Genomic DNA, 23214 nt, shown 5'->3' on the forward strand with positions numbered 1-23214 from the left:
TATTATCAAATTTACATCTCGCAAGGAGTGACTCTGGGTGGTGTACAACAATAAAATAAAACAACAAATATATAAAAACAATCATTATAAAAATATAAAAATAATTATTAAAATTAAAATATTATTAAAAATTGAATATACAAATCACAAGGCATGGAGAAGGTAAATATATCAACCATAATAGTGGAGCCATCTTAGAATATTACTGCTTCCCTAGGACTCCCAAGCCTGGTGACATAACCAGGTCTTGAAGGACTTCCGAAACATTAACAGGGATGGAGCTAACCTGACTTCAGTGGAAGGATGTTCCATAAGATGGGCGCCACGGCAGAGAAGGTCCACCTCCTGGGACCCACCAAATTTAAGTCCCTGGCATTTGGACTTACATTTTACATTGGCATTTTAAATTGGAATTGGATGCTGAGTCTGCATTGATTCAGTCAAATCTACCTATCTATCTATCTATCTATCTATCTATCTATCTATCTATCTATCTATCTATCTATCTATCTATCTATCTATCTAATTTGTCACCACCCATCTCATTGAAAAGTGACTCTGGGTGGTTTACAAAGGGGGTAAGATTAATTAAAATACAATATAAAAACAATTTTAAAAATAAATAAATTCCAAGAACAATGGAATTGGCAAATAACTCAGGAATGACATCAGGGCGCCAGCCACCCCAAGGATTGATGAAAACTCTTATTGCCTCATGCAAGCTGGCAGAGCCAGGTTTTAAGTCCTTTCTGGAAAACCAGGAGGATAGGGGCCTGACACACCTCTGGGGGGAGAATATTCCAAAGGGCGGGGGCAACGGCAGAGAAGGCTCTCCTCCTGGGCCCCGCCAGCTGACCATCTCTCTCTGACGGGGTCTGCAGCGTGCCTTCTCTGCCTGACTGGGTGGGACAGGTTGATGTAATGGGGATGAGACAGTCCCTCAGGTAACCTGGACTCATGCCATGTAGGGCTTTAAAAGTGATAACCAACACCTTGAATTGGACCTGGAAGCAAACTGGCACCCAATGCAGCTCTGGCAGCAAAGGCACCCAAGATGGTCTATGCGGCTGCATTTTGAACCAGCTGTAGCTTCCGGATACTCTTCAAGGGTAGCCCCATGTAGAGCGCATTGCAGTAGTCTAACCAGGTCCAGGACATGAGTGAGTGGCCAGAGAGCCTCCCAATCTAGGAAGGGGCATAACTGGCACACCACACGAAGGTGGGCAAAGGCCCTCCTGGCCATGACTGCCACCTGCTCCTTGAGCAGGAGTCGTGAGTCCCGGAGGACCCCCAGATTACACATCGGGTCTGTCTGGGGCAGTGCAACCCGTCCAGAACCAAAGGTGGTAAATTCTTGGATAGAGAGGGACCTCCAATCCACAGCCACTCCACCTTACCAGGGTTCAGCTGAAGCCTGTTGCACCCCATCCAGATTATGCCCTTTGTTCGACAGTTCTGAGGCTACTGTGCTGTCCATCCCTGCTGTTTCAGCCTTAAAAGTTGCAAGGAAATATTTCAAACAATCGCTATGGTGAACCCTTGAAAGTATCCATTAGAATTTTACAGGGTTATTGTCCCCTGAAGAATGAACCATCCCTGCTGTTCTCATTCCCTTCTGCTGTCAAAATGCTGCAAGCATATTGATGCTTCCTCATGATAGCTAAAGGATGAATCGTTTTTCAAAATTCTCAAAGCAGCTTAAATTGACCTAGCTTGTGCTCCGACTTCAAACACAAATTGAATCAGGCCTTCTTTGAATCTCAGATCTCCAGTTCAATGGAATCAAAACTGATTTGCACAAATTGGCATTAATAGCTGCTTTTGTTCCCATTCTGTGGTCATTGGAAAAGGAAATATGATTGACACAATTTTTTTTTTTTTTTCAGAAAACAACCAGGGGGAAAAAAGTCTGTGCTGTTGAAGTGGCAGGTAAAATCTTTTGTTGTCATTGTTCCTTTGAAATCAATCAATTCATTGTCAATTAATTTTCTAAGATTAATTTTTTCACAATTGACTAAGATTAAGTTTTTCACAGTTACACATGCAACTTTACAAAAAATGGTTTACCATCTGATCCAAGAAGGATAGTACCTTTTCTTTACAAGCTATATAGTTAAGAATTTTATGTGCAAAAGCAAGAAGCAAGCTTGGGAGCCATCTGGTCCTGGCTAGGAGGAGAATGAATATATGTTCTCTGTTGGCTGTGAGACCTGGTTTTAATATCATTCCCTGCTTGTTAGACACTGCATTTCCTGTTCTTAGATGAGCTGTCTGGGCCAATCGGTGGTGCTGTCTAAAATGCTGCCATCTTTAGTATGTTGTAAAGTGAGTTGAGGGGGACGCGGTGGCGCAGCGGCTTAATGACGCTGAAAGTTGCTGGCCAGAAATGGTCAACGCTTCAGCGGTTCGAGTCCAGCCTTCGCGTTAGCAGGGTGAGCTCCTGTTTCCTCCCCAGTTCCTGTCAACCCAACAGTTCGAAAACTCACGTGAGTAGATAAATGGGGACTCTCACTCCGGTGGGAGGAAAAATGCTGGCGGCACCTTGCAAAAAAGGAGTCGGGAGCAGTTGCTGGTAAGCGCGAAAAACCGCGCGCGCCCGAAAAGGGCGCGAAGCAACGGAAACCCCGCCTCCTGTGCTCGCCAGCTGGGCTCTGCCCTAGGAAGGAGGCTCTGGCAAACCACTTCCGAAAAACAGTTGCCTTGAAAACTGCAAGGACTCGTCCAAGCAGTCACTGCAGGGTCAGCAATGACTGAGCGCAGATAAAAAAAAAAAAAAAAGTGAGTTGAAGATGAAAGAGAACACAGAGATATTGGAAACTTCCTTTTCAGGGAACTGGGAGGGAGTCTGAAGCTTCACAACTAGAAGGTCTTTGAATATATTTGTTTATATTATTTATGTATTTATTCTATTTATATATTGTCACAATTTACATATGACTTTCAGTAGCTGACAGTATATACAAGCGTTTAAAATATCCATGGTGGATTATAAGTTCAGTGAAATAATACTGATATCCAATAATGGAACACCGACAACTTTACTTATTTTTTCTTAGCTCACTGGTCAGCATGTGCAAACATGGATGGCATCATCTCAAACTATGAATGCTCTTTGAAAATATGTAGTTGTCACTTATGGGTGGAGAATATAGCAAACTAATGTCTCCGAATAGTGGAGACAAGGCTGAGGGAGAGATTGCTGGCCTGGGCCAGCAGAGCTTCTCTGGACAAAGAGAAGCCAGGAGATTGCCACTTGTGCCTCAGAAGGCAGCTCCTTGTGAGGAAATCTGTAGGATCCGGAGGGAACCTGCGGGCAACTCACAAGTACAGTGCTGGGAGGCGAGGAAGAAATAAATGACCTAGATGAGGGGATTGAAAGGGCACTCATCAGATCTGCAGATGACACAAAGCTGGGAGGAACTGCTAACATTTCAGAAGATAGATTCAAGATTCAGAAGTATCTTGACAGACTTGAGCATTGGACCCTATCCAACAAGATGCAGTTCAGTGGAGAGAAAAGTAAGGTCCTACATTTAGGCAGGAAAACCAGAGGCACAGGTACAGGAAAGGCAGTACCTGTGGATAGACACAAGTACAAGATGGGCACAGGTACAGGATAGGCAGTAAGAGGGAGGGAGGGAGGGAGGGAGGAAGGGAGGGAGGGAGGGAGGGAGGGAGGGAGGAAGGAAGGAAGGAAGGAAGGAAGGAAGGAAGGAAGGAAGGAAGGAAGGAAGGAAGGAAGGAAGGAAGGAAGGAAGGAAGGAAGATGGATGAGAGATTTATGCAAGCTCATAATAAAAGAGTTTATCACTTTCATCAACCGAAAGAATGATAGTACAAATAGCATTGTATCAATGTGGCACAATAGAAAGGCAATGATAAAAATCTAATGCAGCTCACAAATACTGAATTAAACCTAGAGATTTAGAAAAAATTATATGAATGCCAAATTGCAATGGAACTTAGAGAAAAATAGTTCTCCATACTGCAAAGGAGTGTTTAGATGAAAAGTTCCAATTAAAATTCTAAAGAATCCCAGTTAAGGGTTTTCAAAGATATGTAAACTTTCACTCTTTTCAAAGGTGTTAACTTTAAAACACTCCAGTCAACTAAACTATTTAATACAGGAAGTCAAGGAACATGTGGAAATATGAGAGATATACCTCCTAACGAAACTGAGCTGTTTCCCACCCCCATGGCCAAATAACAGTAAACAAAACTCTGCCCAAACGACTGAAGAAGAAAAATGCCTCTTGAACTTGTAGAAGATCTTACCTTAAAACCCACACACACACACCACAGGGGAATAATATTTTAAAATGGGAAAACTGAAGTCAGCATTGGCAGCAACTGCATTGTTCGCCCAATCGCTTTGCGTATTCCTTCCTCTGACTCTGGCAGGCAAGCAGTAGAAGATACAGTATTGCTCTCTGACTGGGCTGGTAAAGACTGGCTCCCATCCAGATCCATCCAGATAGAAATTCCTCACCCAAAAATATGTTTAACACTCAACCAACATAGATTGGAGGGCTACCAATAGAGTCTGTATAGATAATTGTAATTCCTCAATCGCAGATCTGTCCAACAGTACTGAGTTGATTAATGCTCACACAATTCAAAACTCACACACTGATTTAATTAAAGACCCCTGGGAAATAATTCGTACACTGTTGTGGCCCCAAATCCAGAATGAGCAGCAAGGAAAGTCCACTTGAATCATAGTGAGAAAGAGAGCCTGCACTTATTGTTCCCTCTGCCTCTGAAGGATGTTAACTAGAGATAGTTTTTAATACTACTAATGATCAGGACTTCTTTTCCAGACAGTTATCAACCCTTACAGATAAGGAAATAATGATCCTGAGTTTTCAGCCTCATGACGAAGAGGCAGTTTATCAAGAATATGGAAACTTAATAGATTTGGAAGACTGTGGTACTACCAGAGTATCCAACTGAAACACCAGTGGCTGAAACTCTGCAGATCCAGTTTAGCATCCTTTAAAGGCATTGTGAGGGTATCCATCTTGCAGAAGAACAAAAACCATTTTAAGGATGTAATGAACAAAGAAAAGGCAAAATTTCATTACTGTTTGGAATATTGTTAGCTGGATGTTCAAAAGCTCAGAGGTTGTACTTGTGAATTATATATCAAATTTTGACATAGGCTTGTGTCAAAAGACCTGCGCTCTAGGTACATTAGGATGAAATGGCTCTGTCTCTCCAGTGCTTAAAGCTACTTCTAGCACTAGTGTAATTTGGTTAAAGGGGTATCCCAAAAATCTTTGTCCCAAACAAAGTTTTCATCACTGGATTACAATCCTGAGCCAATTTGTTTCTAGGTAGTTTAGTCATATTCAAATTAAATACTTCCCAATTGTTAATATCTGCACTCCTCTACCATGGCTAATAACTAAGGCAAATTACATTGGGATAATTTGGAATAATATATTCACAATTTTTTGCAGGCTAATTCAGAAGCATCTGTTAACATAGCTGGGGATTTCAATGCTTGAATGAGTTCAAATGACACTAGGCTGTATGTATGGTTTAATAGCATACCACTGGATAGTGATGGGGATAATTATACTTTGGGTTGGAATTAAAAGATGGATTTGTGATATATAGGAGGATTATGCCTTGCCCAAACGGCAAATAGACTAGAACGAATGATTCAGAATGAACAAATGGAGGTTAACATAGTCATCAATTATAAGATCGTTTCATGTAAGTTGTTTTATTTGGTAGATGTGTTTAAAGTATGATGCCATTTTGCTGGGGACCACCAGCTCCTAACTTGAATTTTCAACTGGTTGATTCAAATCTACCTTTATTTGAATGACTAGCCCAGCAGAAATGGGCCATATAAGGGCTTGGTGGTTTTTCATGATGCAGAAAGCCACTTTGGGTCTGCTAGATTCAGGTTGCACCAAGTTAAATTAGCAATAATACCAGCAGACATGGCTGATGAGCAATTCTGGATACTAATTCAAACCCTGTGTAACCCTGTACCAAGACAATGTTCAGAGAGGTTGCAAATGTCCAGCTCTGAGGGCTGGTTTGATCATGAATGCAGGAAGACAAAAAAAGCCCCAATAACCAGCTACAAGGCACACGGGAGGGAAAACTGCCCCGTTCTTCCACAAATGTTGTGCCTACAGAAAATACAATATAAAGCTTTAATTAGAAAGAAAAAGATGAACACCCTGAGAGAGAAGTGGTAGCAAATAGAATCAGCTGTTACGCTGAAAAAATCTGCCAATTTTTGGCATTTGATTAGAAGGGGGTTCATTACACAATGGACCCACAATTGACTGTGGAATTTTAGCAGACATTTGGGAGAAATATTTTAGTTCCATCTTTGCATTAGCTTCTGGAAATAAGTTCCTAATTGAACCTATTACTAGAACGGTCCCTTGTTCACTTCCTCAGAGATATTTAAGCTTATTTCACAACTGAAATCAGGAGAATTGCTGGAAGCTCATATAGAATTGTAAATCCTTACACTATATGGACCATGCAGCATATATACCTAAAGATTGGGGCTTGTGATAATTATACTCTTTTTAAAAATAAGACTGACCCTGCAAATTATAGACCAATCAGTTTACTGAGTGTAAAGCAAATGTTTTACCAGACCCCTGAACTGCAATTTTGTAAATTGGCTGGCTAGAGAGAACATTCCTGTAGACAAATAAGCAGAATTCAGGACGAACTGAGGATGATCTTTTCAGATAAATTATTGAAATTTAACAGAGGGATTCTGTATACAGTCTTTGTATACAGAATCAAATATATACAGGTTTCAAATGTGCATTTGACTCCATTTTTAGAGACAAGGCCTGGAAGGGTCTTGTGTTTTCTGTCATCTGTTGATAGCTACCTGCTATAGCATATTCAGTGAGTTTGTGAAAATATCTAAGTGTGAGTCACGAATAACCACTGGGAACATTTGTCAGGGGCAGTTCTGACACAGAAGAGTGTGAGGAAAGTATGTATATTGGTCTCCACCCATTTAATTTCAGTATAAATTCATTGATAATAGGCCTCTCTAATCCAGAGTATCATTACCCTAAATTAGCTAATAGAGCTGTATCAGTTTTACCATATGCAGATGAGGCAAGATTTCTTTCAGCATCCCTTGACAGAATAAGGAGAACACAAAGGCTGGATCTCTCATTGCATAGCAACTGATCATAATTAGGCAAAAACAGAGGTCTTAGTCTTTGGAGAGAGAGAGAGAGAAAGAGAGAGAGAGAGAGAGAGAGAATGAAAATTGCATAGGTGGCAAATTGTCAGACATGCACTAGAACAGATTGGTGTGTTCTTATCCTAAAGGCCCATATAAAGTATTCTGTATAGAATTAGGCTGAGCGTAATCCTTAGATTCTTTCACACAAGAGGTGGCTTCTGTGCTCCAGAGCCTTAAAGATATATAAAATCATTCATTCTAAATTTTTATACTCTACTTTTGCAGTTGTCCAGATGTATCCCAAATACGGCCTATGTTTAGAAACATAGAATTATGATAGAGAGATGGTCTGGACACCAGTGTTTAATTTGTGGTTAAAGCTTATGCCAGCTGCTTTCTGGTAGATACCTGTATCCATACTTGGGTAAGACCTCTAACAGAGAAGCTTATGGCTTTACACCTGATTTCATAGATCTTGGGTTATGAGAATGTAAAGAAAACTATCAAACAATGAATTTGGGATATTGAGCTCCAAAGAGATATAAGTTATAAGAGACATTATCATGCATATATTCTTATATGTTTAGCCATTACTGCTATTCTACTGTATTGCCACTTCTTTCCATTCATCATGGCTGGATCAGGCTAGGTTGGAGTGGGCATCCAGACCAGGAAACTTCTGGGCCAAGTTTCAGTACAAGGGGAATGTGGTAGGTTGTTCTTCTTCCCAGACTCCATTATGAGCATCCATAGAAAAGGGCACGAAAGAAAGAGTCTTCTAGGGAAACTAGTTGAAAAGAACAGAAGCTACTGTCCTTGAGAAATATATTTAGAAAATGACTGGTAATTGGTAATTGATACATTCATTTTATGGGAGGCATAACTGTGATTCAATAATCCTTGTTTTCATGACATGGCAGCGGAGAGAGATCAGCAATTTTGAATACCTTATGTACCTGAACACTCTGGCTGGACGTACATACAATGATCTCATGCAGTATCCAGTGTTTCCGTGGGTTCTTGCAGACTATCATTCCCAGGTGAGCCATTTCTGTAATGCTGGACTGTGGCTTTGTTGAAAGTATTTTCTGTGTACTGTTGTTTCTGTCAGTTACTGGAATTCCTGCCCCAGTTTGCCTGTGAGTAAAATTATTTTGTGTTTGTATTCCAGACTCTAGACCTGACAAATCCAACTACCTTTCGTGACCTCTCCAAACCAATGGGGGCACAGACAGAGGAGAGAAAAGAGAAATTCATCCAACGCTTCAAAGAAGTGGAGAAGACTGAAGGTACATGTCTCATTTCCAACATCACTATGGTGTACCCCAAATCTCCTGTCATTTTTGCAAGGCCAGAGAGTTGTCTGGTCTAACAACAAGCAAGTCTACAACAAGATTATGGAAGCGACAGGAGAGCCGTCCTTACAAAACCCAGAATAGAATTAGGAGCTGGGCAGAATGGGGAGTAGCACTGGCAAGTAAAGCCCAGGAAACCTGGCTTGACTAGCCTGTTCCCTAACCATCTGTTAGCTCTCATCTGGGGTGTGCTTCTGAATTCTTACTGAAATGTATTTATTTCTGAAATTTCAGTAACTTAACTTCAGTGATCTAGGGTAACTTAACTTTCCTACATAACTTTATTTTAATAGAGTAAAATTGCAACTATGGATAGTGGATCTTGTGCTGCCAGGTATCAGCATATTTCCTTTCCGTGGTTCTGTAAATATGGAAGCAGGACACTCAAAGTAAGTTTGATTTGATAGTCCAAAGTCCCTCCTCAAATCCTTGTATCTGCTGAGTCTGGCGGTTGAATTTCCTTCCAGAAACTGGCTAGTTCTGCTGCTGGAATGATTTTGACCAGAGGTTGCAGGACACTGCAACTTATTAAACCAAGCTGGACCAAATTCAGTTACTCTCTATAAAGTAAGCCTTGCTCGCAAGATGTGAAAGAATTCCATACATGTGAAAATGCTGGGGGCCTCAACTGAAATTGGGAGCTTGCGCTAATCTTTGAAAGGAACCTCCTTTCTTTAATTGTTTGTCTTAAATCTTTCTGTGTGCTTGCTTAATTGTAGCACCACAAGGGCTCATCCTCCTGCATTTTCTTTCAAATAAGCCGTTTGATCACTACAAGAAGTTCTGAAATGAATTCTGCCTCCTTTTTATTCATTCCGGTTTACTTCCTCTTCCGTGTCATCCCAAATGGGGCAAATTAAAGGAATGACCAGTTGTAATACCACCAAGTTATTTTGAGATTTTAGCCTTTAATGCTTTAAGAAAGTGCTTCTCAAAACTTCTAAAATCATGCATGGACCACTAAAGAAATATTTGGAAAACGTAGAGCCCACCCATATTTAACAAAGTTTCCCCTTGTGCCTTAATGCACATGGGAGTTCATATTTTTGGCAAATAAAATATGATTATACTTGGAGTTCTATATGCCTGGTTATCCCTTGCCTTTTTAAATTAAATTCTGTACAAAATTTTGAATCCAAAATTATTTATTTACCACTTGAATCATGTACTAACGTATCTTAATCCTAGCTTGATGAAATCCTATTTTTAAAGATCCATTGCTGTATTTCCTGTTTACATTTGTCTGGAAGAGGTTGCTTATTGAAGAACACAGTCCCACAGCATGGGACATACAGACACAGAATTGCACTCACAGTCTGTTCACTGCTGTCTGTGTTCTTAATTTTAGTACACATGTTCATAGAATCAAAGTCTTGGAAGGCATCACAGAGGTCACTTAGTCCAACCGCCTGCTTGTTGCAGGATCCACTAGAGCATCTCTGACAGATGAACATCCAGCTTCTGTTTGAAGACTTCTGGCAAAGAAGAAATTACTACATCATGTGGCGGCCTATTCTGCTGGCTGACAGCTTGCATTGTTAGGAATTTCCTCCTGACATCTAGCCTGAAACTCCTCATTTTAGCCTTCTGGTTCTGGTACCGCCTTCTGGGGCAGTCCATTCCTTCTTCTGTAGGAGAACCCTTCAGATATCCGAAGATGATCATATCTCCCTTCACTCGTTTTTCTGTAGGCTAAACATTTCCAGATCCTTTAACCATTCCTCATAGGGTTTGCTTTTTAGACTTTTCACCATCTTGGTAGCTGTACACATCTGCAGGAGGGGACAAGAGGGACAACTAACAAAACCTGCATTGTGACATTACAACACAAACCCTGTGACTTGGGTACTTGCACCTTGCACAGGACGCAAATACGAAAGGCTGAGGGACGCACTGTGACATTGCCATGCTAATTTTGTCATTTTTGCAGCATCACAATTTGTATTAGACAACTTACGCATTTGTTGTTTGTGTGCTGCCTATGATTTAACTAGCATCTATTCAGTAATTTTAAAATTCTCAGTTCATTCTCCATATACGTATTAATAGGCTACAGGGGCCGCCCTCACTTGCCCTAATGTTGAGGATAATATTTTGGACAGAACCAGCCAACTTGCCCACACTGGCATGACTTTTGTGTACCAGCATGTTTGCTGTTGGTGACAGCTGTTTCCTTAAAACTTGAACCATTTTTGGTGTGGGCAGAGCTCACTTAAGTAACATAGACAATAGGAGTCACTTCAGATTTCCTTTTGCAACAGCAACAGTAAAGCACCACAAATTATTCCCAACGGGCAGATGATATTCATCTAAGAAGGTCTCACAGAAATACAAAAGATACAGCACAAGCCAAGACCTTATGGATAAATTGCTGTATTTATCGGCGTATAACACTCACTTTTCCCCCTAAAATTTGGGGCTGAAATCCTAGTTGCATGTTATACGCCCTGACATACACTCCCGAGAGCAAAGGAGAAACGGGCTTGGAACAGGAAAGGGCAGAGCGAGGCGCCTCCCTCCGCACCAAGCTGACTTTGCCTGGGCTGAGGGACCGCGCAGTCTGGAGAGGTGGGCGTCGCATGCTGCGCCACGCCGCTCTGACAGGGCTGCTGGAGAACTCGGGTCCCCAGACTCTCCCGTGCTCCCAACAGCGCAGTGCAGCCTTCGGAGGCAGATCCCCTCGCGGGGGGGGGGGGTACAAAAATAAAAACCGCACACGCGCACACGCACACATGCAACGCTCACTTCTCTGGACTGCGCGATCCCTCAGCCTGGGGAAAGTCAGAGATTCGGTGTGGAGGGAGGCGCCCTGCTCTGCCCGGGAGCTCCTGGCTTTCCTGTTCCAAGCCCATTTCTCCTCCACTCTCGGGAGTCTCTCAAAATCACCAAGCGGCAGGGAGGAATAAAAACCGCACAAATACACGTGCCCACGCAAACACACACACACACACACACACAGACACTGGCACTTAACTCTTCCTCCTCCAGGCACAGCGCGCTTGGGACAGCGGCTGGTTTGCAAAGTCGGAGGCCTGGGGAATGGCTGGCGCGCAGCTCCCTGCCCCCCCCCCCCGTTTTAGCTAACCGAGGAGCTGCTGCGGATCTGCTCTTTGCGCTTTGCTCTGACAGTGAGTGCTGGAGAACTCATGTCTCCAGACTCTCCCATGCTCCCAACGGTGTGGTGCAGTCTTCGGAGGAGCACCAATCCCCTCGCTGGGGCGGGGCGGCGCGGTCTCCACGCCTCCCTCTGCAGCTATCTGGAGCAGCAGCGCTGGATTGCGGCGGCTGCCAAAAAAGAAATGCTCTCCCGGCTGCCTTTGCTCTGACACACTGAGTACCAGACCATGCGGGTGATGTTACTAAGGACTGCAAACAGAGGAGCCATTCCCTAATAATAAATTACTGTAGCCCCCAATCCACTCAGACCACCAGGGATTTTTAGCCCCTACTGGTCCACCAGAGATCTTGGCTGCCTGCCTGCTGCAGACAGGTAAGCAGGAAGGGAGGAAATAAGTACCAGTATGGTAATAAACAGATTACCATTACCACACACTAACAAACACTAATGTTACACACACACTACACTCAGCTAGCCTACAACATACAAAAGTGCTGCTTTTTCTTTCTTATTACGTATTTACCTTATAAGTGGTATAAATATTAATGAACAAAAAGTTCAGAGCTCCCTTTGTTTTGCTTCCAAGACATTTATTTTAAATTTAAGTTTTTTTACTCAAACTTCCTTCTTAAAATTAAGGTGCGTGTTATATACCTGTGCGTATTATATGCCAATAAATACGGTATATCCATAAATGGTATGTGTGAGTACTTACTTGATAAGACACATTATTACAGATTTCAGGGATTATTTGATTTTGAAGGTTTTATCCAAAAATTGAGTTTATAAACAGCTGATTCTTCTTGTTTGTAGGTAACCTCTCAGCTCAGAGTCACTACTGTACCCACTATTCCTCCGCAATGATTGTGGCTTCCTATCTGGTTCGCCTAGAACCCTTCACAGAAATCTTCCAATCTTTGCAGGTAGGTTGAACTTGGGTTGAGCTTGCAAAACATGGGTTACAGCCCCCATGGGAAAGCACCTGATCAAATTGTGCTTTTGAGCTGCGCAAGGCCTCCCATTTGAGTCTGTCCTGACATTTCTGCCTGACTGGTAGAGAGGATTGCAAGGAGCTATGCAAATATAAAGAAATTTGGAAGCCTTGGGAGGGAGTTATATCTAAGAGTTGTATTATAAATTAGCTGAGAACTCTAGAGCATAGCTAGTTAGATTTTCATGCAGTCTGCTCCGTCTTCATCATTAACTCTTAATTTCTCCCCCACACACATGCTTTTCTTTTTTCTTTCACTCACTTTTCTTCTGTTGCCTAGGATTCTTTTCCCCCAAAACAAGCTTAATGTTAAAGTAATCCAGTCCTTCAATCAGCAGAAAAGCATGCCAACCTAAATTGCACTGTCCTTACTGCCAGTTCCTATTTCGTTTGAGAAAGAAGACTGGTACTGTCGTACTGATTTAATGAGGGGCGAGTTGAGGAAAATGTTTGGTGAATTCCCCCATTTTGTTTTCCCTCCCATCACAACTCAAGCACCCACCCATCTCTCTCACTAGTATGGGGGAGAGTCAGATTGGGAGAGTGTAGGTGGTGCTTTGAATAATCTTTAGCCACCTGTCAGCTGCATGGGCGATACACCATGTTTATGACTTGTCGTTTGGGCTATTTCTGAAAGAGCACTAAACCCATGATCAGAAATAGTCTCGCTGACAAGTCATAGGGATGGAAGGAAGCAGCACTTTCTTTGGCTAGAGCTACAACGTGTGTTGGCAATGAGCAATCAGGGAGTCCAAGGAGTGACCATGATGTCCAGTTCTGATGTTATGGTCAGCAGCACCCAGAAATAGCTTGTGAAGGTCCATGGGGAACACACAGTCATGCCTGGCTCACATCAAATAATGATGCCCACTTGCCAAAATAATAAAACAGTAAAAATGCAGCTGCACAGAACACCTTGGCAGGAATAGCAGAAGGCCTATAATGTACCCCAAAGCAATAGAACAGCACTATGGTTTAAATTCACCTTCTGTATAGTGTAGGACTTTGAAAAATCAGTCTAGTACTCTTTCAAAAGGAGTCCACGTTGTAAGGAATGCCCCGTTCGTCAAGAGAAACTCCCGTGACACGTGTGTAGCACAAAGAGGTTTACTCAAGCATAACGCAACAGTTACAAACAAAGCCAGGACTGGCTTGGCACATTTCTTGTTACAATATATAGCTCTCCCCTTCCCGCGCTTCGCCCCATCATCAAGTTACATGTTGTGGCTTGTCGGTGCCCCAATAATCCCCCTTAATGGTCCAAATGGCAGGTTCAGCCAGTATCCCATTGTCCCTTGATTGTCTGCCCTTCTGGCATGGGCTTGTTTCCTGGGGTCCTTTCAGCTGCGCGCAAAGCTGGGGTTTTCTCAATCGCGCGGTGGTCGCCTTTCTGCGGCTCACGGCTTTGCCCTTTGTCTCAGCACCCGGCGCTCATCAGAGTGGATACAAAACATCCACTCTGCGGTTTCCTTGTTAAGTGGCTGCAGGTGGCCCATTAATCAGCTGCAGCTCTCGCTTCCTCTTTTTCTCCAGCTTGTGGTCGGGCGGTAGGCTTGGCTTAGCGCGGCTGGCCGGGTTTCCTAGCAGTGCCACGCCGGCTGAACCTGACACATGTAAGTGCTTTGGAAAGTGCATTATGCCTGCAGATATCTCTGTGGAAGCTGTGTGTCCAGTTTCTCTTGTGCCCAGGCTAAAATGTCCATGGAGCACAGTGGGGTGGGGTGGGGGTTGTGGAAGTATGTCTGCAGCTGCCTGAAGTAGCCTGCAGTAACTGGGCAGCTCCTATCCCTGACCATGTTATCAACCAGATCGTGTCCTCAGCAAAAAAATGGAAACCTGATTTAAAATGGAAAGAACCAAGGACAACCGTTAGCTGCTTCAGCTATAGGATAGGAATGAGACAGGCAACATCATGAGGACACAGCAGAAAAAAATTATCTGGGCATGTCCATCCCTCAATTAAGGAGACCCAAGACTGAGCTCTTCCCTTGAGCTGAGTCTTGACTGAGCCAAGGTCAAGGTCAGGCAAACTCTTGCACCATTTTAGTTGGTAATCCTTACTGTCATGGTCACTGGCAGCATTTTATACAATTATTTCTATAAGGTTAGAAGGTTCAAGTTAAAAAGCATAAATGCTTCTAAAATCAATAAAAATAAAAGGAATAGTTCACTCCAGCACCATAAATGCAAGCAATAGAATCCTTTAAAAAAGAACTACTAATATTTAAAACTAATAGCAGGATTATAAAACTATTTTATGAATAAAATACTAAAATGTATTTACTAAGTGTTAAGCTACTAAGCAAGTATATGTGTGCATATGTACATGTGTGTGTGTGTCTGTGTTTATATATATAGATATGAAAATAGGTTGCAAATTGGAGGACAAAAGACATTAAAGCAGAGTTTCTCAACCTTGGCAACTTTAAGAAGTCTGGAGTTCAACTCCCAGAATTCCCCAGCCAGCATTTCTTTAATGAGAAACACGGCATTAAGGGAATCTGTGATCTAGAGTTACAAGTTCCTCCAAGTCACAGGGACAGATTTGTCCTGCAGAGGGATATTATACATTAAAATGAGCTAAAGAAAAAGCTTTCGATTTCCTTTATTGATATGGAAAAACAATTAAAAACTGTCCTCACAAGTCTGGGAAAAGAATTCTTGGGCATATGTTGAAGACTGGCAGAAAGAAAACAGAAATGGAATGTAGGAGAGATGACAATGGCGGCTTAGCTGGGGTAGAGAATATTCTGAGTTTCATAATCCACTGTGAAGTACTAAATCCCTCAAAGGGAGGTTTATCCAACTGTGATAATGAAAACATGTCAGGTTTCCCCTTTAGCGACCAGTCAGAATGCCCTGTGTGCACTTAGTACTGCAGGATCAAAGAGCAAACTTAATTCACAGGCCTTGCGTCTAAGCAGCCCAAAGAGGTGAAAGATGTTCCTGCGTGGACTGAAAGCCCTAATGGCCTGCAACGTTGTTCCAGGCCTTTTTCCTCCCTCCCTCCCTCCCTGTGCAAGTCTTGTATTCTGAGAGAAAGAAAGCCCACTAATTCTGATACAAATATATGCAAATACATTTGTTAATATAAGAAATACTGCAAATCAGTTATTGCTTTCTTTATAAATAATACAGGCGTACATTTTAGAGATATTACTTTCTCCAAAACGCATTAGACAGCTGCAAAAAATTACATTTTTCTGGATGGTAATATCTTTAACCAGATTTGAGGCGCTAACAACATTTTCTATGTAGATATTATTTTTATTTAATACAGATAACCTTTTTATTACAAATCACATTGTCTCTCTAGAGATTACCATCAACTCTCATAAAAGCTGAAAAAGCAGATGAAAAAGTGTCAGTCACATATTCTGGACACAATGTAGTATATATGCAGATCAAAGCCACAAAGCGTTGAAGAGGTTTCAAAGAGATACTTGTTAGCTAGCACTTTCTGTATAGTTGACTTGTCTTCTAATTCACTATAGTTTCAACTGAAATGTAGCTCTGGGGGCTGTTAACTGTAAGGCTGCCTCTTAACGATTAACTCTGCAAAGACTTTGCAATCCACCTGCTGCCCTCGCGGCTTCCTTTTCATGGTTCCTTGCCGTGCAAAATCCAGTTCGTGTAGATTTACCCATAGGGCAGGGCAGTCAGTCGTGCAATTAGGGAGAACGAGGCTGTCCCTTACCTTTGGGGATAACTCCCCTTCCCCTTTAGATTTTCAGATGAATATACTGGGAACATGATTTGATTCACTTTGGAGGGAGTGCAGTTATATGGAAATGTTTGGCATCTCTGATCAGATTGTATGTTTCAAGAAATCCTTAAGTGAACAGCAGCTGACACAACCTTCTGGATGGTACAAAGTTAAACATGACATATTTCTGCAAATTTGAATGCATACTTACTGTGTAAACATGTAATTGTTTACCAATTCAAAATTATAAAATCATGAATATGGAGGGTGCAAAAATTTGAGCAACCTTTCAGCCAGTACTTTGTATCATTCTTTTGGCAAAAATAATACCTTCCAAATGTTTCCTGTGCCCAGCTAAGAGTCTTCCTTGCAGAACTCTTCTCTCTCAGAAATATTATTCAGTCTCCTTGCATGTTATGCCTGTTTGAGATCAGTACTCAAGTCTGAGGACTATGAAATCCATTCCAAATCCTTTATCTTTCTTTCCTGTAAGCACTTCATGGTTAGTTTGGAGATATGTTTTAGATACCTGTCTTGCTGAAATATCCAAACTCTTTTCAGCTTCAAGTTCTTCACTGGCTGTGGAATGTTAACTTTGAGGATATGTTGAAATTTAGTGAAGCCATGCTTGCTTTCACCTGTACAATATTTCCTATGCACATGCTGCCACAGTATCTCAAAGCATTATAGAGATGCCTTCACAATTAATGTTGGCAAGGAATTCTTTTCTCCAAATGCTTCACTCTTTTTCCCTCCAAATATACCTTGTATGGTTATGTCCAAACAGTTCAAAACACTTTGTTCCAAAACATTTCAGGATTATCAAGAATTTAATTAGCATATTTTTTAAAAATTACTGTTACGATGATGTTGTAGAAAAGAGTTCCTTCTGAAAACTCTTCCAAAGAGATCATTATTATATAAGCAACGCTGTATCATGGACAACTTCTCCAGTGCCAGCTAAACTTTTCAGTGGATACTTGCAGCAATCTGTGAGTTCTGTCTTGCAGATTTGACCATGTTTCAGTCAGTTCTAAAAGATTTTTTTTTGGTCTTCAAGCTGTTGTCCCACAGTCAGTAAAGAGATTAAAGCTGAGAGGTGGGATATTTTCATAATTTGAAAAATATCATCCTAACTGACTATGAAGTACTTAAAGGAAAGAAAAATACAATGTTTTGGAATGGCCTTCACAGTCCCAAGACTTGAATATTACTGAAAATCTATGTAAAGATCTCAAACATGCCTACATGCAAAGAGACTTAAGAATATTTCTGAGCTAGAAGAGTTCTGTAAAGTTTAGTGCCTCAGCCAATCAACATACTCAGTATAAATTCCAATTTATCACTGAGCACAGACTGGTAATTTTGTGAGCATGTTACACATACGTTATGTAGTGTGATCACTACCTGTTGAAGGTGAAATGGCAGGAAAGTCCATAATTATGTAATTAACAGAGGTCCATTTCAACTAAATAGACCTACTAACAAGATTGGTCAGTTTGACCCCTGCTATTTTTTCTTTTTTCCATAAGTCCTGAACAAAAAAATGAGCTTTATTTCAAACTCCAGAACCATATCAGGGTTTTTTATTTGCCTTGTTACTGAATCGTTTTTTTAAAAAAAAATAAAAGCTAAATTAAGGTTAATATTTCCAGTGTTTATTCATGAACTCCCATTGAATTCACTGTGGTTTACTTACATGAATCTAGGAATATGTTTAAATAAATTGCAGTGATAGTCCTCATCCTGCTACTTTTTGAGTGTGGCCCTTGGCCAGCTGTAGTCCTTGGCCTGAAAAAATAGGAATACTCTGCCTTATTGTCGGACCAGGATTTGAAAGAGACAAGTTCAATTTTTCATTCAACTATTATGCTAATCTTGGGCTGGTCATTATCTTTCAGCTTAATCTGTATCACTAAATTACTATAACAATAGCACTGGAAAAGGAGAGGTAACGCATATGAAGAGCTCATCAGAGGATACATAGAAAATAACTAAATGATGAATTGAAAGACAAAAATTGTGAACTTTCCAAGCTGGCCTGATAAAAGTATTCTGATTGTAGATGAACCTTGGTGTTAAAGGAAAGAGTAGCCTTTTCCTATTTGGTTTTCCAGACACTAAGAAATCCTGAACGTACTGGTTGTAACGGGTGGGAATTCTCAGATCTAATCACATATAAGAACTTGGTTTTGAAAACGCTGGCCTAAAGAAACCAGAAGTCCAGCAAACATTGACTGAATTCACACGTCGTTATACCAGGATATGTTTCCTTGGTTTTGGCTTCATATGTCAAGTGAACTCTGATACAGAGAATCCAACTTGGGAATCTTGGCAAACAAGTTTATGGTTGAAAATGAGTGAATCACAAAATGTTGAGACAGAATACGAGGAGAAAGGGAATTTCCTGGTTCAAACCTGCAATGGTCTTTTGGAACACAGAGGAGAAGGACTTGGGAGGTTCAAATATACCTTCACCCCTTACAATATAGTGATACTGAATTGCCCATAGTGGAGAGATTCAGTCCATGCCCATATTTGATGAGGTATATCACCACACAGGCTTTGAGTAAGACGGTAATCACCACATCCATCAAATAATTCAGAGCCTGCTCTGCTCCCAGGAAAATCCTGTCTGCTCGAATCAGGACCTTTCCTGGCCTGCGTCACCTGCAGGGAAATAAAGGTCAAGGTGATGGTTCTCCTAGCACAAGTTACATGTCCAGTGATTTAAAAAATGCTGATCCATGCTGATATGATCCTGTAGTGCATTTAACCACAGCTTTTTAACCATACCAAAGCACTTGTTTCTTACTGATTTCTTCTATGACAGAAAAAAACAGCTCCCAGAGGACAATTTTGCACTGAAAAATAACAAGTGGAACTAAGAAACCTCTCTCTTTTTTCTTTTTCTTTTCTTTTCTGTTCAGATTCAGCTGCTTTGAGTTCAAATACACAAGGAACAAATAACAGAATTCCCCCCTCCCTGAGCATTTTAAAATATTTTGTCATAATCGCAGCTTGTAATTCTGGTTGATGTTGATTCCCATTCATCTGAGGTATAAATCCTGAATGGCAGCATGGCTTCTCTTCCCCCTTTCCTCCTCCTCTCTCTTTCTCAACAGGGAGGTGATTTTGATGTTGCAGACAGAATGTTCCACAGTGTGAAGAACACCTGGGAATCAGCATCAAGAGACAACATGACTGATGTTAGGGAACTGACACCTGAATTCTTTTATCTCCCTGAATTTTTAACAAACCACAACCATATTGACTTTGGTAAGTAGGCATACTGTGTTGAATTTCCACGTAGAATCATAGACTCCATAGTTTCAGAATCATTGAGATGGATTTGCCTCTTGAGTGCAGGAATTCAGATTAAAGCATTCTAGACTAGCTTGTGCTCAAACACGCAAATAATGTTGGTATTTTGTGTTGACTGAATGTTTCATTAAATACCACATTTTTTCATCTTCTTTTTAGTTCTGATTGCAACCCAAGGTGCTACTGCTTCAACACCATTCCCTTCTAAAACACCCTGGAGGAATTTGTCCATGCCTAAATCTGTTTTTCCTCAGCAGCAGATGTCTGTCTAGGAGTGCTTTTGGCAAAAACTGGAGAGATTGGTTGGCACAGTGGTTGGCAACTCAGCAATCAAACCTGCATGAAGCCCACACCACGGGTTTTGGGCCTGGGGTGATAACTAAGTATTTTGGTCCACTGTTAACTTCCAGTTTTCTGACTCATTGCCAACAGCTTCTCCTACCAAATCCTAGTTGTCCTCTGATGAGGGCTTAATAATCTTATCTCCATTCATTCATTCATTCATTCATTCATTCATTCATTCATATTTCAAATTTAGCCAATGCTCATCTCACGAGGAAGTACATCCCTTTATAGGTATATTCCTTTGATCCCAGATGGAGGAAAGCTTTTTGTGTCAGTTCTTTTATGTCACAAATGTCTTCTCTTCTGTTCCTTGTAGGATGCTTGCAGGATGGGACCTTGCTGAATGACGTGGACTTGCCACCTTGGGCAGGAGGAAATCCTCATAAATTTATTAGGTTGCACAGACAGGTCAGTATGAAAAGCTGTGCAGTTTGGAACACTGTGAATGCTAGAATCAAAAGTAAATCAGAATCACAAGTCAGAGATAAAGTCTAATATTCTCAAAATATTTGTTTTTCTCTAAGATTACAATGGTACCTCGGGTTACGAATTTAATCTGTTCCATGACTCTGGTCGCAACCCGATTTGTTTGCAACCCGAAGCAAATTTTCCCATAAGGTTCAATGTAATTACCGTTAATCCATTCCGGCGTCCGCGGACCACGCGTCAAGGACGGAAAAACGGCCGCGGACCATGCGGCAGGGTGGAAAATGGCTGTGGACCGCGCGGCAGGACAGAAAAACAGCCACGGACCATGTGGCACGGGCGGAAAATGGCCGCGGACCACGTGGCACGGGCGGAAAAATGGCCGCGGACTACGTGGCACAGGCGGAAAATGGCCGCGGACCACGTGGCACGGCAGAAAATGGCCGCGGATCTGGTTCGTACCCCGAGGCGGAGTTCGCAAACCGAGGTAAATTTTTGCGGCCGGAGCTGGTCGCAACCCGAAAAGTTTGTAAGCAGAGGCGTTCGTAACCCGAGGTACCACTGTATATGGGGAAATCTCTGAAAAGGAATATGATTCCCTTTTTGCAGCTGTTCCTCATCCCCTTTGTATTTTGTAGCAGAAATTATACATGAAACCATTGTGATATGTTGGACTTGTATACTTAACTGTTATTAAGATTAATGTAGACAAATTCTAAATCAGTAATTTCTGAGCAGTTCGCACATGAGACTATAATCAGTTGGAGACCATTCTAGCAGCATTCCCTCCCCAACATCTGACAGGGAACTTTCTTGATTCAGATTAATTTTGGGGTGACACAAACTCTTCTCTAGCTGGGCTTGACAAGGAACCATCTGAAGCCCCAGGGCTCGGTGTGCCCTTCCCAAAGACCCTGGACTGCAGCCCACAAAGAGCTCCAAAGTTAGTTGCCAAATAATCATTTTTAATGGAAGAGCAAAATTGTTAGAGGCATCCCTGGCAAATAGTAATTTTACTCCAATGTAAATGGATTGGCCACTATTTGTGGGGTATCCCAAGACCAAGGGTAGCATTTGGCCTGGGAAAGGTTGCACACCTTTCTATAGACTAATTAAATGCATTTACACAAATCATTTTTGGTAATCTCTTTGTATACTTTCCTGAGAAAAACCTAAACCAAGGAGGATGTGAGACCCTGTTGTTTCTGCCCACCACCACTTCAGCTCCTGTGGAACATTTTCATTAAACATGATGGTATGCAACTGCAGAGAAATGCAGGGTCCTGCTTAGCCCCTCGCCCATAAGAAGGGATAGGAGGCATTCCTGCTGTCAAGGCAACTGAATGAATTTGGTTGGGTTTCAGGCACTGGAAAGTGATTACGTCAGCAGTCACCTCCATCATTGGATAGATCTTATCTTTGGCTTCAAGCAGCAGGGCCCGGCTGCGATGAAGGCTGTGAATGTCTTTCATCCCTACTTCTACAGTGATCGAGTACACATGGACAACGTTAATGACTCTCTCATCAAAAGCACCATCCTGGGATTTGTCAGCAACTTTGGACAGATCCCAAAGCAGGTACAATGCAAATATGTAGGCAATTTGCTATTAAGCAATAGCAGACATAGAATTACCAAGAAGTGAAATTATTTTAATCTCACAGCGAGATTTGTTGTTACAAGATTTCTTGGAAAAGTAACCCAGTTGCTGAAAGAAGGTTGGGGTAAAGCAGAACGAGATTCTAACTTCTTCATGGTCATTTTCTGGCTTCTTTGCAATGTTTAGCACAGGTCCTTTCTTGCTAATGTGAGAAGGCCACAATCCAAATTTGGGGATCTCTCAGGCCTCCAAAGTTTATGTTTTGTTCTCATTCTCTTCTCCCTCTGGGGGAGGGATAGAGATAAATGGTTCTTGGAAGCAGAAACTAGACAGATAGTGTGGTGTAGTGGTTGGACCAGGAGTTCAAGTCCTCCCTCAGCTGTAGAAGCTCACTGGGTGACTTTGAGCCAGTCACTGTCTCACCCCAATTTATCTAACAGGGTTGTTGCAGAAAAAATTAAAGGATACTAGGTATGCTGCCTTGAGCTCCTAAAGTAGAACATACAGTAAATCTAACAAAATTAATTAAAACAAATCATTCAGAGAGACCCATCTCTCTATCATTTCCAAAGTAAGATTGCGCCATATAACTTTTTCTCTATTCAGATTTCTTATTTTGTTGTTTTTCCTGTCCTGCCCATATACCCTGCTCGTGCATTTCAACCTGTAAAAGGTAAAAGTCTATATGAATCTGCACACTGTTACAATTTCCCCACTAGTGAATTCCGGTGTTTTCTAGTATCACCAAGCCACCACTGAAGCAATATAAAACCTGTCCTTATTAATATTATGTTGACGCAATGATGGTTGGATGACTCTAGAAGGTGATACAAATCACAGTGGAGATCCTCCCTTTGTCTGCATTCATATGCTAACTTTTGTGATACTCTCTGTGAGTTTAACGCAATTTTAAATAGTTTTTACTCTAGTTTGATAACCTGAAAATCATATACACCATCTTTTCTCACCTAATCAATAATCAGGGTTATTAAATACTATAATTATCTGACTCTTTAGCTCAGTCATTGGACTTGAATATTTGTTTCTTCCAAGTTTATAAAGAGCTTTCCATCGGAACATTTACATCTAGCTCTGTAAATCACTATGTAATGAGGACTAATTCCTGTGTTGATAAATTTCCAAACAATCATTGAGTGTTGACGGA

At 41.5% G+C, this 23214-nt stretch overlaps 1 protein-coding gene across 1 annotated transcript in view; it reads left to right on the top strand.

Annotated features, from left to right (window-relative positions):
• WDFY4 (WDFY family member 4) overlaps positions 1 to 23214 on the top strand; it is a 191028-nt gene that overhangs the window by 133744 nt on the left and 34070 nt on the right. The window contains exons 47-53 of the mRNA XM_088139404.1: positions 1887 to 1929; positions 8107 to 8226; positions 8358 to 8475; positions 12473 to 12582; positions 19482 to 19635; positions 20342 to 20433; positions 21816 to 22028. Coding sequence (XP_087995530.1) covers positions 1887 to 1929; positions 8107 to 8226; positions 8358 to 8475; positions 12473 to 12582; positions 19482 to 19635; positions 20342 to 20433; positions 21816 to 22028 — 850 coding nt within the window. The remainder of the gene's footprint in view (positions 1 to 1886; positions 1930 to 8106; positions 8227 to 8357; positions 8476 to 12472; positions 12583 to 19481; positions 19636 to 20341; positions 20434 to 21815; positions 22029 to 23214) is intronic.

This window comes from Python bivittatus, unplaced genomic scaffold, assembly GCF_059951505.1.
Source record: "Python bivittatus isolate LINGU-HERP-01145 unplaced genomic scaffold, Pbiv_v1 ctg000210_np1212, whole genome shotgun sequence".
NCBI lineage: Eukaryota > Metazoa > Chordata > Lepidosauria > Squamata > Pythonidae > Python > Python bivittatus.